Source organism: Trachemys scripta, chromosome 22, assembly GCF_013100865.1.
Source record: "Trachemys scripta elegans isolate TJP31775 chromosome 22, CAS_Tse_1.0, whole genome shotgun sequence".
Classification (NCBI taxonomy): Eukaryota; Metazoa; Chordata; order Testudines; family Emydidae; genus Trachemys; species Trachemys scripta.
Window position 1 is genome coordinate 1,706,450 of NC_048319.1, and position 14,670 is coordinate 1,721,119.

General features: G+C 41.1%; 1 protein-coding gene across 1 annotated transcript in view; it reads right to left on the minus strand.

Annotated features, from left to right (window-relative positions):
• ELL (elongation factor for RNA polymerase II) overlaps window positions 1–14,670 on the minus strand; it is a 79,213-nt gene that overhangs the window by 10,018 nt on the left and 54,525 nt on the right. The window contains exons 6-8 of the mRNA XM_034755156.1: window positions 11,400–11,524; window positions 6,402–6,498; window positions 1,975–2,464 (exon numbers count right to left, since the gene is read on the minus strand). Coding sequence (XP_034611047.1) covers window positions 1,975–2,464; window positions 6,402–6,498; window positions 11,400–11,524 — 712 coding nt within the window. The remainder of the gene's footprint in view (window positions 1–1,974; window positions 2,465–6,401; window positions 6,499–11,399; window positions 11,525–14,670) is intronic.

The window sequence follows — 14,670 nt, forward strand, 5'->3', positions numbered from 1 at the left end:
TTAGTGAAGTGAAGGACTGTTTGAGACAAGGGTAAGAAGTAAAGCAGAGAGGAGAGAAAAATAAATCAGAGGTTCGTTTTGCCCTTGAGTGGCACCTACTGTCTAACTCAGGAGACCCCGATGTGGACTTCATCTCCAGCTAAAACAGAACTAGTAATAGTCTGCAAGGACAAACTCAACTTCTATACAAAGCATCTGGGAGGTGTGGAGGTGAACCTAGCTAGATTTACCCAGCCAGTTACAATGCTGAATCTATGCATCACCTACTACATTTTGTTTATGATTACTTATAATCTCCAATCCCTTGGAGCACTGCTGGGAATTGCGGAAAATAAGTTACTTTATTAATGTATAGATGATACATGTGGGACAAGTGAAGAAGAAATATCTAAGCCCAGTTCCCATTAATACAGGAACAAGTCAGAACTGCAAAACTGCTGTTTTACCACTTTTCTACCTTACTTTCTGGTTTGGTATTTTTAAAGTGTCAGTAGCTCATTAAGACAGACAAGACAGAAAGAAAATTTTGCTACTGAACAAGAAGTGTCAGGAAAATAGCATGCATTTCCTGCATGACTTATGCCAAAAATTAAGAAGACAGTCACACAGACAAAAACAACAGGAAGAGAAGAAATTCACAGAAAAGTGAGACTCTCAGTAAATAAGATCAAATAGTAAAATGAGGTTTGATGTATTAATGGAAAGCATCCGGAAGTACCAAAACCTTCCCCATTTATAATGGTCAGAACAGCCTACACGATAGCAGTTGAAATCACCTGTCAGCAATCAGATCCTGTGTACATGAACTGCTCTGGCTAGGACGGGAAATCATGAGATTTAATATCTTCTCGATTGAGTTCACCCCATATTGAACTGGAAGTTCATTCTCTAAAACAAGTGTGTCCCTTTATCAAAAACAGTTACATTCTGTTAAAGCCCAAATACAAGTAAAAAATAGAATGATCTCCTGTAAAAGATAAACTCTACTCAAAAGAAAGGAAGGTTGATGCATTCCCATGCATCAAAGTTGGAGAGGATTTAGTGTGGTTAAAAATGGCGTTTAATTAGAACTAATGGGGTAAAATTAAGGAAAAAAGGCTGGATGTAATGTATAATTTAGTGACAGATCTATGAGCCTTGAACTACTATTTTCCATGGTTGCAGTAGAAGCAATATTACTTGAGACATTATAAATTAGACTTGACAAAGTAGTAGCAAACAGGAAACATGACTGCACTAGCAGGTGAATGGACCAGATTAGCCAATAGATGTTTTCCCACGTAATTTCTGTGAATCTACGCAGCAAGTAATCTTTGAAACTCTGTATTGGGGTTGTTTTTTCCATTCTTCCTTTTTAACACTTGAGATGTTGGTAGCTTTGTTGATCCTTGAGAAAATTAGATCAGGTAAATAAGGTATAACAATGAACTTTATTAGCTTGAAAGCTTATACTGTCTGAGTCCTAACAACAACAGGTATCATGTTAAGTTTATCTACAGCTTCTGTTGTATCCAACATTGTATCCACAAAGGCTTTTAATGCCTTTGATGTGACTAGTTTCTCCATTATGGAGTTAAAATCAACACAATGATCAACAATATGAAAATGCAAATCCGTTGGGAAATAGAGTGGCAGCTATAAGTAATCAGTGACAAACTGGTATTCAGACCAGAATGACTATCCATGTACTAATACAAGGCTTTTAATTTAATTAGGAGAAACTTGACACAAATCAGAAGTAGATTCCAAAACAGTATAAAATCAAAATTAAACAGGAAAACCTTGATACACTCTGCACAGAAAAGCCCATATGTTGATCTAGATAGAGATAGTGAGAGAGTTTCACTAGCACAGTCTCTGGCCTTGGATCTATAGGCAGGACACTGTTTCTGTTCTAAACTCACCATACAATCGATATTTTCCATGCAGCCATTTGTTCGTACAGGCAGGCAAAGAGTTTCAGAATTCACATACCTGCGACACCCTTGGAGGTATTCGTTTTTAAGCCACCTTTCTTGATTAGTTCACAGTCCTGCTTCTCCTCTTTGCATTTTTCTTCACTTTTCTCTTTTCTCTCTTTTTCTTTGTGCTTTTTGGATTTTTTCTTTGTTTTCACATACAGTGAGCTACAGTTGTGTTTGCTCGTTTGGGGACAGTCTGTTGACAAAGTATTAGTCAATCTGTCAGTTGCCTCTGGGTTCTCACAGTCTCTGCCATTGTGACTTAGGTCACTGCTGACATCAGAAAGGGGGTCATGAGGCCTTGGAAGCTCCAGAACTGGTAAGTGAGAGCCGGAGCTGACAGAATCGGCCACAGCCGACTGCACGGCAGGAGCAGGTGCATCTTTCCCGTTCGAGGAGTTCAGTTTCCCATTAAAAGTGGGCTGAGTTCTATGGGCCAAGTGAGATATCCTAGGCTTTTTGTTGGCTAGTGGATCAATGAATTCCAGAGGCTGGGATCGTTTCTGAGGACAAAGAAAAACATTCTTTTAAAGACTAACAAGACAGTGATTTCAAATCAGTCATTTGCTTTAAGTACTCTGCTTCACCAGTAGGTGGCACTGCTGTATCAATAAGCAAACAAAAGTCCCTAGAAAAGAAATAAAATAAAATAAAGTACTTTGGCCAGCGGCCCAATGCAGAAAAGGCATTCAATAAAGGTAATCAAACATTCTTGTTCTGTATATGGGGGAAAAAAAACAGATGCAGTCATATTATAACTTTCCATGCCATTAGTATCTCAGGAGGATACTAAACAGTAGCTACTAAAGTTGGACATTTCTAGTATCAGCAGGTCCAGATAACTTGCATCCAAGAGTTTTCAAAGAGCTGGCTGAGCATTGAAGTTGATTTTCAATAAGTCCTGGAACCTGGAGAAATTCCAGAAACCTAGAAGTAAGCTAATGTTGTGCCGATATTTAAAAAGGGTGAAGAGGATGACCCAGATAATCTTAGACCTTTTGGGAACATATAGGTCTCAATTAAAGAATAAAAGGAGGGTAATCTAATGAATGCAGTCAATAGGGGTTAATGGAAAATAGATCTTGTGTAACCTGATCTCTTTTTCTGATGAAATTACAAGTTTAGTGAATAAAGGTGATAGTGTTGATGAGACTTCTGTAAGGTGTTTGACTTGGAACTGCATGACATTTTGATTAATAACCACAACGATGTAAAATTAATGTAGCACACATTAAGTGGATTAAAAGATAGCTAACAGATGGGTCTCAAAATGTAATTGTAAACCGGGAATCATCTAGCACGGGGTCGGCAACCTCGGGGTCGGCAACCTTTCAGTGCTGAGTCTTCATTTATTCACTCTAATTTAAGGTTTTGCGTGCCAGTAATATATTTTAAAGATTTTAGAAGGTCTCTTTTTATAAGTCTATAATATATTACTTTACATACAACAATAGTTTAGTTAATAAGGTTTTTAAAATGTTTAAGAAGCTTCATTTAAAATTAAATTAAAATGCAGAGCCCCCCGGACCGGTGCCAGGACCTGGGCAGTGTGAGTGCCACTGAAAATCAGCTCGTGTGCCGCCTTCGGCGCGCGTGCCATAGGTTGCCTACCCCGATCTAGCAGTTGTGTCTCAGTGCGTTACCACAGGGATCAGTTCTTGGCTTGATGCTATTTAACATTTTTAATGACCTGGATAGACACAAGGAGCTCATTCTATTTAGCTTAACACAAAAGTTAAGGGATGACTTGATTACAGTCTACAAGTCCCTGCATGCGGAACAAACATTTAATATTGGGCTCCTCAATCTAGCAAAGACAGGTCTAACGTGATCCACTGGCTGGAAGCTGAAGCGAGACAAATTCAGACTGGAAATAAGGCATACATTTTTAACAGTGAAAGTAATTAACCAGGCTCGTGGGGGATGCTTCATCACTGGCAATGTTTAAATCCAGATTGGATGTTTTTCTACGCGCTCGGCTCTAGGAACTATTTTGGGGCAGGTCTCTGGCCTGTGTGATACAGGAGATCAGACCAGATGATCACAATGGACCTTTCTAGCCTTAGAATCTATGAATCCAATGCAAATCCACCAAGCTGTCTCACCGGAGACCCCAGATAGGACACAAGGAGAAACTGGATTCTGCTACCCAAGCAGCTAATTCTCTTAGAGACCCTAACGATAACTGCACAGCCACACAAAAAGGAGCGGGAGTGCTACACAGGCCTAGAAGGCCCTTACCCAGAGAGGCTGCATGAGCAAGTGGATAGAGAAAGCTATAAGGGGTCAGGTCCTAAAAAGTAATTACTGGTACTACTCTGCTCTCTTCCTCTCCTGTAGAAGCCCAAACCAAGCCCTGTCAGTCTCTTTCCAACTTTTTTGTTTCAAAATTTCTCCCGGTGGGAGCAAAGCTACCCCCATGCAAGGGGTAATGGAAGAATACTAACAAAACAGAGGGCTGCAATCTCTTCTGTCTGGAGAGCATTTCCAATAAGTATTTGCCAAAGATGCTGCTTTTGCAAAACACCAATGTAGGATAATGGCAAAGGAGGAAGCATATTCAGTGGTTAGAGCTCCAAGAGTCAGGATTTCTGGATACTACTCCAGACTGATACTGACTTACTCTGTGGCCTTTGGTTAGTCAGTTGAACTTTGTGCCTCAGTCTCTTCCTCTATAAAATAGGGGTAATATCCTTCCCCACCTCAAAGGAATTCAAGGAAGGCGAAGTGGGCCCAAGGCTGAATGTTTGTAAAGAGCTGTGAGTTCACAGTACGAAAGATGCTAGAGAAATGCTGAAACTTAGGCACTTAATCTTAAGCACTACTGACATATGGAAAACTCCTGGCAGGCTGGAAGTAGAGAGAAGGCAGGAATTTTCCACTTGCCCTTTCAGACCTATTGGGATGGAGTTCTGAAGATAATGCTTTGAGAAAATGCTTTTCAGTGATAAATCCACTGCTGATGGATGAGGGTAACTAACCACATCTGCATCTTAAATCAGGTGGCTGTTCGGGGGGGGGCACAGGTTAGCTTAGGAGGAGTTACACTGTGAAAGAACCTTTCTTCAGTCAATGTACAAAAAGCTTAGCTTGGAGCCAGAAGCTATGGCTGACAGCCCAAATCCAGTTTCAGAGGCAGCCAAATTACCTTGGATAGCCTTCAGTACCACAGTGTACATTTGCCTTGCTGCAAAAGGCTACACCGAGTCTGAGGCAGGATTACTTAGCACCTACTGGAATACTGGGGATAGTTTTGACTGCGTTTCTTTTGGATATTTAATGATTGTCCTTACTGTCTCAGACAGCATTGTGGTGTTTGCAAGAGGAATTTTTGTTCCCTCAAAGCGCATTTGGAATCTCAGCTCCTTTGATGGAAATCATCCGATTAGCTTTCTTCTTCCAGTTAATTCCCCGCATTTGCCAACTCGCGAAGGCCCAAGAATGCTTAGTGACAGGAAGTCCTGCTTTCCAGACTAGTTACAATCAGGAGGGATGTGGAGAGGAAATATGCACTCTGCCAAGGATTTATGGGGCAACCACATCACTTCCTCAATGTCTCCTGGTGGCTTTTCAATACTGTTACCACCTCTTTGCTACAAGGTGCAGGGCTGTGCAGATAGAGGGAGGGATGATGAAGACGACTACAAGCAACCCCCAATAAGTGTGCCCCACACATTCTGGGGCCTGCAGATCCTGACAGATGAAAACAAACCAAAGAAAGAATGGCCAATTTTTACTCACCTTAAACTAAGGCCTATATTATTGCTAACGCCAACACCACCTTGATTTTCTTGGATGAAACATACTAGATAAATACTCCTATTTTAGAAAAAGTTCAATTTGAGAATGAGGTACACAGCAAGCACAGTGAAAGTCCCAGAGTGTGCTGCAGCAGTCTCGACATGGGATGTTACTGAGCAGCAAGATGGTGCACTACAGATTCACACCTTGACTTGCCACATAGTACCTTGCATGTAGACAAGCCCTTAGTTGTGCTTGGGAGCTGGTCGTTACTGGCTGGCTCTGAATTATTGGTAAACACTTTTGAAAATTTAGTCCCAGAGAAGCAGAAGTGCCACAGGATTTCAATAAGCATTCCAAAGCATTTAAGAGGCGAGGTTAAGAATCTTACAGACTGCTGGCTGCTGAACCACACAGACCGACAGCACAGCATTTTGGGAGGGGAATTGGATTCATGTGCTGCTCACAATAATGCTCTAACTTTGTACAAAGTTTTATAATGGTTAATCTTCACCACCCTTGTGCAGTAACGATGTCCAGTTTTACAAATGGGCAAGCAGAGGCTGAACCACCTCCCCAACGCCCAACACTGAGCCAGCCGTTGGGTTTAGACTGTGGTGGCTCCAGTCTCTGGGCCCTGTGCTAATCACCAGACACCAAGCTACCCCACATACTAGCCCCGGCAGTTCACCCACCTACCTGAGGAGGGGAAGAGGAGTTCACGTTTTCTTTTGGGGGACTCAAGGAAGGAGTGTCTCCCACAAAACTGCTAACATTCTGGGGCTGAGAGAGTTTCCTGAAAAACAGAATGTATGGTGGTTTAGACCCTGTACCTGAGGGACAAAAAAGCATCAGGTGTCATTGAAGACTCTCCTCTAGCATGAGAGGATCATCTGAAAGTTATTCAGTAAATCTGCACCCATAGGAAAGCTAATGTTTGATAATCCCGTGCAATGCCTGGAGGTCTAGTGGCAAAAGTCGTTGCAAGCTCTAAGGGCCAGTGGGGACTTTAGCATTCCAACTCCGACAAATTCTGTAAGCAGCAATAGCTGGTGTGGGAGAAAGCCCTCCTTACCTCAGGGACAGCGGCTACTCTGCCCTTACAAAGGGAAAGGGAGATTCCCAGACGAGTCAAACCTCTTGGAAAGGAAACAAAGTTCAAGACATACAAAACTTTGACCAGTAAAATACTGAGGCACCGAAATATTGGAGGAATCTCCCTCTTTCCCCACTACTGGCGTATTCATTGTGAGAGAACAGGCCCATGTAGTGCCTCCAGGGGTTGAGTCAATAGAGCAGTGAGTACCCCTGCCTGCGAGACTGGGGTCAGCATTCTCTGATGGGGAGGTAGCTTATTGTCTACACACTTACCCTTTGGCTTGTTTTCCCTGATGCCTAGACCTAAATATTGCTACTGTAGAAATTCATTCTACTCTAACAAAATTATTCCTGAGGCATGTCAGATAAAACATTTCTATTAAAACTAAAAAGTCAAGTGACTGTACTGGATGGCCACAGTGTTCTAGCTAGTGCTTGACGACTGATGGATGCCCTTTAGTAATCAAAATTCGTTTAGATTCTCACTGACTTTTCAATCGTTTTTCAGTCTTGTAGGGTTAAGGTCGTCTTACAAAAAATTAATCAAAGCAGAGACATTCTTACTGGGTCCCTGCTTTGAAGGCAAGTTCAAATGTTAAACGGAGTAAATATCTCCCCATTAGGAGAGCATTTTAGTCCACAGAGGGTGGGACAATTATCCCTTAAAAGTGAACCATTGGGATGGTAAGGGGGAGAAGAGTGGTATCTCTGACAAGAACCTCACTGGTTTGTTATGCACCAGGCACATTTAAGGCTCCATAATAAATACCCTTTAAACTTGCACCTCCCAGACGATTGCGCCAAGTGCTGCACTTACAGTATTGTCTCAAATAAAATGGCAACCTCTTGCTTCAAAACAAGATACTACAGTTCACTTTGATTGCTAAATCCATCCACCTTCTTTTAAGTATCAATCTTATTTTTCTATGCAGTTCCATAGCGACCAGAGTAAGTTTCAGAGAACATTAACTTTGCCCGGGGACTTTTCCAGCATGAGTCAGAGAACCCATGTCTTAAATCACTCAGGAAATAAATGTCTTCTACTGAATCAGGTTGCATCTGTAAAGAAGTTAACTCTGAAGAGGATTTAGAACAAAGGTTTTACTGTAGCAGTTCTACAACCCACATGCCCATGTTAAGTATCCAAAATCTAAGTTCTCCCATAAAATGATTCAGTACATAGTTTTAAATTGAAGAATGTTATTTTTTTTTTTAACTGAAGTTATTTATTTATTTTGCAAATTCGGAAGACTACAACAGAGATATCTGCAAAATTTCAGAGGAACTTGTTTCTTTCCCTAACCTGAAGCTTTGATTACACTTCAGCAATACTTCAGCAGCCACATGCTCTTAATTAAGAGATTTAAACTAAATAAAGTGACAATATAAACCAAACGACCATGCCTCAGTGGTAATGGTCATCTCAAGAAACATGCTTGAGTGGACAGTAATTTGTACACCTATGAAGGGGACTAGTGGCAATGCATATAGATTACAATCATGTTCTCTGTATGTGTATATAGATCTCCTCACTGTGTGTTCCATTCTATGCATCTGATGAAGTGGGTTGTAGCCCACGAAAGCTTATGCTCTAATAAATTTATGGCACCTTAGAGACTAACAAATTTATTAGAGCATAAGCTTTCGTGGACTACAGCCCTCTTCTTCGGATGCACACAATGGAACACACAGTGAGGAGATCTATATACACATACAGAGAACATGATTGTAATCTATATGCATTGCCGCTAGTCCCCTTCATAAGTGGGCTGTAGTCCACGAAAGCTTATGCTCTAATAAATTTGTTAGTCTCTAAGGTGCCACAAGTACTCCTGTTCTTTTTGCGGATACAGACTAACACGGCTGCTACTCTGAAACCTTTTTAAAGTCAGTTTCTCATTGACTAGCCTCAAGTAGGACGGATTCACCTCCTAAACTAGTTAACAAAAGCAATTCCAGAACACCTTTCTTTACTGAAACGAAAGGTATTCGAAAGGGATAAAGCCACTGAATCCAATGCACAGTATAAGTTGCGAACACTCAGGCCTGGCCTACAGTTAAAACGGAGGCTGACATAGTTACCTGCTCAGGGCCAGGGGGGTGAAGAATTTGCACCTAAGCACCGGAGCCACGCCAACCTAACCCGGTGTAGACACAGTTAGGTCGGCAGAAGAATGCTTCCTAGACCTAGCTCCTGTTGCTTGGGGAAGTGGAGTTCCTAGAGAGACAGCCAGGCCCCTGTCATTGTGATAGTCTGCATCTACACTAGTGCTTCCTGCAGCATAGCTGTCGTGCCACTGCTATGCTGCTCTAAGGCCCAGAGCATAGACATGGTCTTCAAAGCCTGTGCTACAGCACAGCAGGGAGGCTGGAAAAAGGAAGCAACACGGCAAAAAGCAAATCAACCCAACATTAATTTTGTTAGGAACCATTTAAAATGTCTAAAGCTGGGTTAGCAAAGCAATTCCTAATCCAGCCCAAGTGTTTCGTGAGCATAAAAACAAGGAGCTAGAGTGGTGTCAAAGGATATTTAACAGTTGGACAGAACTAAGCAGCAACTGAGGCTACCATGGCAAAACTCTAAAACCCTGCATCTGGTGTCTGTGCTCCTGGAGAGTGTTTTTCTACCAGCTTCAATTCTACATGTTTTTTCCATTTTGTAGTCTCATTACCTGCATTGGCTGAGCAGGTCTTTGTTTGTACAGTTGAATACATCCTTTCCAGGGTCTATTTTTAGATCTCTGCATAACTGAATGCCACAATTTGAGAAAAGCAGTAAACACTTCTCTACTAGGAAGAATCAACTTTTTTTTTTTTTTAAAGCCATACAGACTGTGTGGATAGTTGTAATTTTCCATTTAACTATAATTCAGCGTGAAGGATGTTTAAATTGGTTACAACACATCAGTTTGAGTTTTCCCAAGTATGCCAAAGAACATTTAGTGTTACAGACTTTGTTGGTTTAAAAAGTCTCATCTTCAAGCCAACTGTGCTTTCAAACCATGGAAACTGTTCAAACAAAAAGCTATATTTTATATTAACCAAAATCACAACAGAAATAAGTCTCAAAACAAGTCCAAATCGAAGTCTCTACCTGCACAACGAACAGTACAGACTGAGAAAAACATGCAGAAACCAGAAGTGGGACTATAAACCTATAGAACAGAGTAGAGTCCCCTGAAAGATCTGTAGGGCTCGTTGTAATTTAAGGGGTATAGCTGCAAAGTACAGGGAGGATGAGAGTCTCTTCTGGGAACTCCCAGACTGAGGGAGACTTTCAATTCTAGGGACAGGTACCTGATGAAGTGGACAGATTCTAATAGTCTGCTCACTGCCCACCCCCAGCAATAAACAGGCTTTCACTCTTTCTGCCTGCCAGAGGTTCCAATCCCACAGGCTTTAATGAGGCAAAACTCAAAGGCCTGAAAAAACAGCTGGAAACAGAGAAGCCATCCTAGCTGGCTCTATGAGGGGCCGCTAGTAAATAGGGAAATGTACAAGGTAAGAGGCTTCTGTCCAGGTGGACACCTGGGCAGTGAAGGCTAGGTAAATGGGCAGAGGGGGGGATGGCTGCCATATGCAGAGCTACATTGCCTTGTTTGCTTTAATCTCCATCCACTTGAGGTTTAATGTGATTGATCCTGAGTCACCGTGAACCCTAGGGTGACCCTAGGTTACCTGGCACAAACTGTAGCACAGTAGACACACAATGGAAAGACTTGTGTTTGGACACAAAGTGTGTTAAACTGTTCTAGGTGGAACAATCTATGTTAAACACCAAAACCTGTACACACAGATACGGCTCCAGAGGATTAAAATAGAAGCGGCCATAAAAAGACACAGCCACTAATGGGAGGGGAATGTCCAGACAGAGCAGGGAACGCAGTAGCCGAGCAGCATGCTCAGGGCAGAAGGGGGGAAATCACATCGTTGGATAACCTGTCCTCAGGTTTCACTCTGTATGCATCCGAAGAAGTGGGCTGTAGTCCACGAAAGCTTATGCTCTAATAAATTTGTTAGTCTCTAAGGTGCCACAAGTATTCCTGTTCTTTTTGCGGATACAGACTAACATGGCTGCTACTCTGAACCTAACAGAAGTCTGTGCACAGAGGACAGCAAGGCAACAAAGTGACATGTAAGGGGAGAGGCAGAGAAGGAGAGGGGACATTCAATGAAGAGCCAAATTTGATGGGGAACTACATACCCTCACTAACTAAATTCTGTTCCAGAGTTTAAACAATCGTTAACTTCCCATCTAAGGAATGACCTTTTCTTTCCTCCCATATTTTGCATTTTCATTGGTTAAGAACACAGTGACACGTAACTTGTGAAATTCCTAAGTTTAATAGGGACTGCATACAGTTTTGATGCTCTTGAGCACGTTCACCAGCCAAATGTAGTAGCAGACTAAATAGGTTGCATGTTAAAATCCCAAATATTTGACACTATGGACCAGATCTGCTTGACATAGTTCTATTGACTTCACTGTGCTACCTGATTTACACCAGCTGATCTGGCTCACAATTTATAGGCCCAAATGAGTAGATTAGTCAGAGATCCAGCTAGCCGAGAACATCACAAAAAGTGTGGAATAATTACCGAACAAGTATCCTCTTCAGTAACTGCTGATCTCCTTCCGAGTAGCCAGGCCAATCTTTCTGTACATCTTTGTACATACAATCTTTCAATGTATAAGTGCTGTCCTTGGCACTCAGATTTGCCACCTGAAATAGAAAAGTAATTTGTGAAAAAACCATTAGGGTTTCGCTTTCACACATTTTTACAAAAAAATATCTGGATGCAAAGCTGCAGCAGACTGACTGAACCAGTTCTAGTCAGAAGTGTCAATAAGCACTAGGATTAATATTTGCTTCCAAATTATTTATCCAACTCTCTTTTTTGTGTACAGTGGCAGCACAATATTATTAGCACCTAGGAGCCCCAGCAAATGTTCGTTTATTAAATACATATCAAATTATACTGAGATGCAAGTACAAAAATTAAGGAGACTACAAATGGCCATTCAATACGGACACAAAATAATCTGGGGCTGCTCCAACGTGAGCTAAGGGAAACATCTGGAAATAAACCCTGCTGGGAACAGGCAGACAATTTATCAAGGCTGTCCAACACCTAAGATGAAGCTGCATGTTAACTGATATACAAACTGTTATGGTGACAGCTTTGTTCACAGCTGTCTGAAGACAAAGTTTCCCACTGTAGAGAGGAGTAATTAAAAACAGAAAAAGATGTAATAGTCTGGAAGGGCAGGAGAAAGAAGGCTTCCCTCGATACTTCAGGGTTCTCGCAATGTGGTTTTATGGCATATACTTAGAGTTAAATTGACCTGCTTAGTTTTATGGGAGAAGAAGAAGCGGTCATGTTGACAGCTACTACGAGGAGAGAAAGCAAAACCTACCATTAATAACTTGTACTCCAGAGCTTAACAAAATAATCACCTCACCCAATAATCATATTCTGTAACTAATACAGCACATGACCTTGGGAAGCTTTTTGCATTTTGACAGAACCTATCACTGAGAGATTTCCTATACACAGAGACCATTCGAGGCCTAATGAGCAACTCTGTTGGAGCCAACAGAAACATCTCAGCATGGAAACAACTTTGGTCCCCCCCCTGTAATTCATCTTTCACCAGTCAGACTGAAATTTAAACTCTCAGCTGCAATTACCTTCTCATCTGAAAAATACAAGGTTCATACAAATTTATTAGTAACTCTTACACATCCAGGGATCATGCCTTTGTAAATACTCTACATGTCTCTACAGCCTGTCAGAGGACTGCAAAGCACTTTCCAAAGCAACAGTCAAGGATCACAGTTCACTTATGGGATGAAGTACTAGGCTCACTTTTACAGAAAGGGAAACTGAGGCACGTGTTAAGTACTTGTGCAATGTCATGTTTACAAATAGGCAAAGACAGGAAAAGTTTCAAATTCCCATGGGTTCTTAGTTCCCTGTTCTAAAATAGGCTGCACTTTAAATTTGGACACATTCTCTTAGTTCGTCAGTGGAGATACTATTTATCAGTCTGAGATTAAACATGTTTTCTAGGGTTTACAGAGCTCAGTAGAAGCGGTTACATTTTAGGTTGTCTTTATGGATTGTAAATCATCTTGACAGCACACTGTATGAAATGTGCTATTAGATTATCCTCACGAAACGATAAATTACCCCCATAAAAAACAGAAAGTGAAGGAGCAGGAAAGAGGACATCTAACAAGAAACACTATGTGACAATCTCATCTAAAGTTGTAGTCAAGGACTGAATATTGCACATTTTGCAGATGAGATAAACATACAATTGTCAGTTTACATGACAAATTTTGTTTTTCCTTTCAGTTATCAATGTTCCAAAATCGTGAGCCAAGCAAAAGATGAATTACAATGTACGTTACATTTAAATCACATAGTAATGTCCAATATGAAAAAAATAAGGGAAACAAAAAGCCAGTTTCTGCTTCAGAAACTCCCCCAAAATATCTTCTATCAAATACCCAGATCATTTTTCCCTGTTGCACCAACAGCGTGCCAGGTACTGTACAGACAGGCCCTGCTCAGAAGGTTTTATAATCTACTCAGAAAAAGTTCTCAGGATTTTTTTAATTGCTTTCCACATCAGCAAGTCCAGGGAACACCGCAGCTCCTGGGACCTGCACACTCCATTCCCCCAGTAGTATCTTTTGAGAAATTAGACTGTACATTCAATACTAGCACAGTCCTGTGTAGATAAAACAGCATAATGAACTGACACCCAGTCACATTTGGGCAAGAAGTTAACACAGCCTGTGTTCTGTAGCTTATCTGTGTTTGCTTGAGGATGGGAGCACCACTGCTGCCGAGAGGTAATACATTTACAAGTGATAATTTCCAGCCAAGCCAGAATTATCCTAATCATGTTAGTAGTGTTGTGACTACTATACATAGTTGCAACCTGCTAGAGGTTTGTGACATTATTAGTAAAAGATTACAGCAGACACTGTTCATTGAAGTTACACAACATTAAGACATTCAGGAGGTTAAAAAGAACTCAGAATGGTACTGAACATTGAGGCAGTAGTTCTAGTGGATTAAAATCCAGACTGAGAACCAGTAATGCCAGAGTTACAATCCTAATTTGGCTAATAACTTGCTGTATGCCCTTGGACAAGCGACTTCACCTCTCTGTCTCAGTCTCACCAGCTACAGATGAAGGTTAACAATTCCAATACCTAAAAGACAGGGATGCTGTGGGGTTTAATTAATATTGGTAATGTGCTCTGAAAATGTAAACACTATAAAAGCAGTAAAGATAATTATTACAAATGGCACATTCAGCTAGCACAAATAAAGTCGGAGTATTCAGGCTGGTATTACTGAATTGGTACAACTGGAAGACAAGCATTAACGTCTGGCATACATGAGAACATGTCTAGCAAGAAGCTGCATGATCTTCAGAGTTAAACAATTTAATACATTTCTTTAGCAGTAAAGGCATGATTTGAGAGAAGCTGAGGGACACAGTGAGCAGGGAATATATTCTCTCTTTTGGAAGGAAAATATTGCATATGCCAATTTATTGACGTTATTGTTTTGGATGTATTATGAACACCTCTGAACCCTATCTACCATAGTTCATATCAATTCATACTCAAGTGTTATGTGTTTGCCACAAAGCCATAAAAACAAGGAGAGATCACAGTTCGGTATTAAATAGCCAATATACTGCAGTGCAATTTGAAAGTGCGGAAGTGACCAAAATGTCTGTCCTAATTTGGTAGATAATTTATACAAATTGGTTATAAACCCCTGAAAGTGAAAATGTTGAGGGGCTGCTAATGTCTCTCTAGAAAAGCCAATGTAACACCGC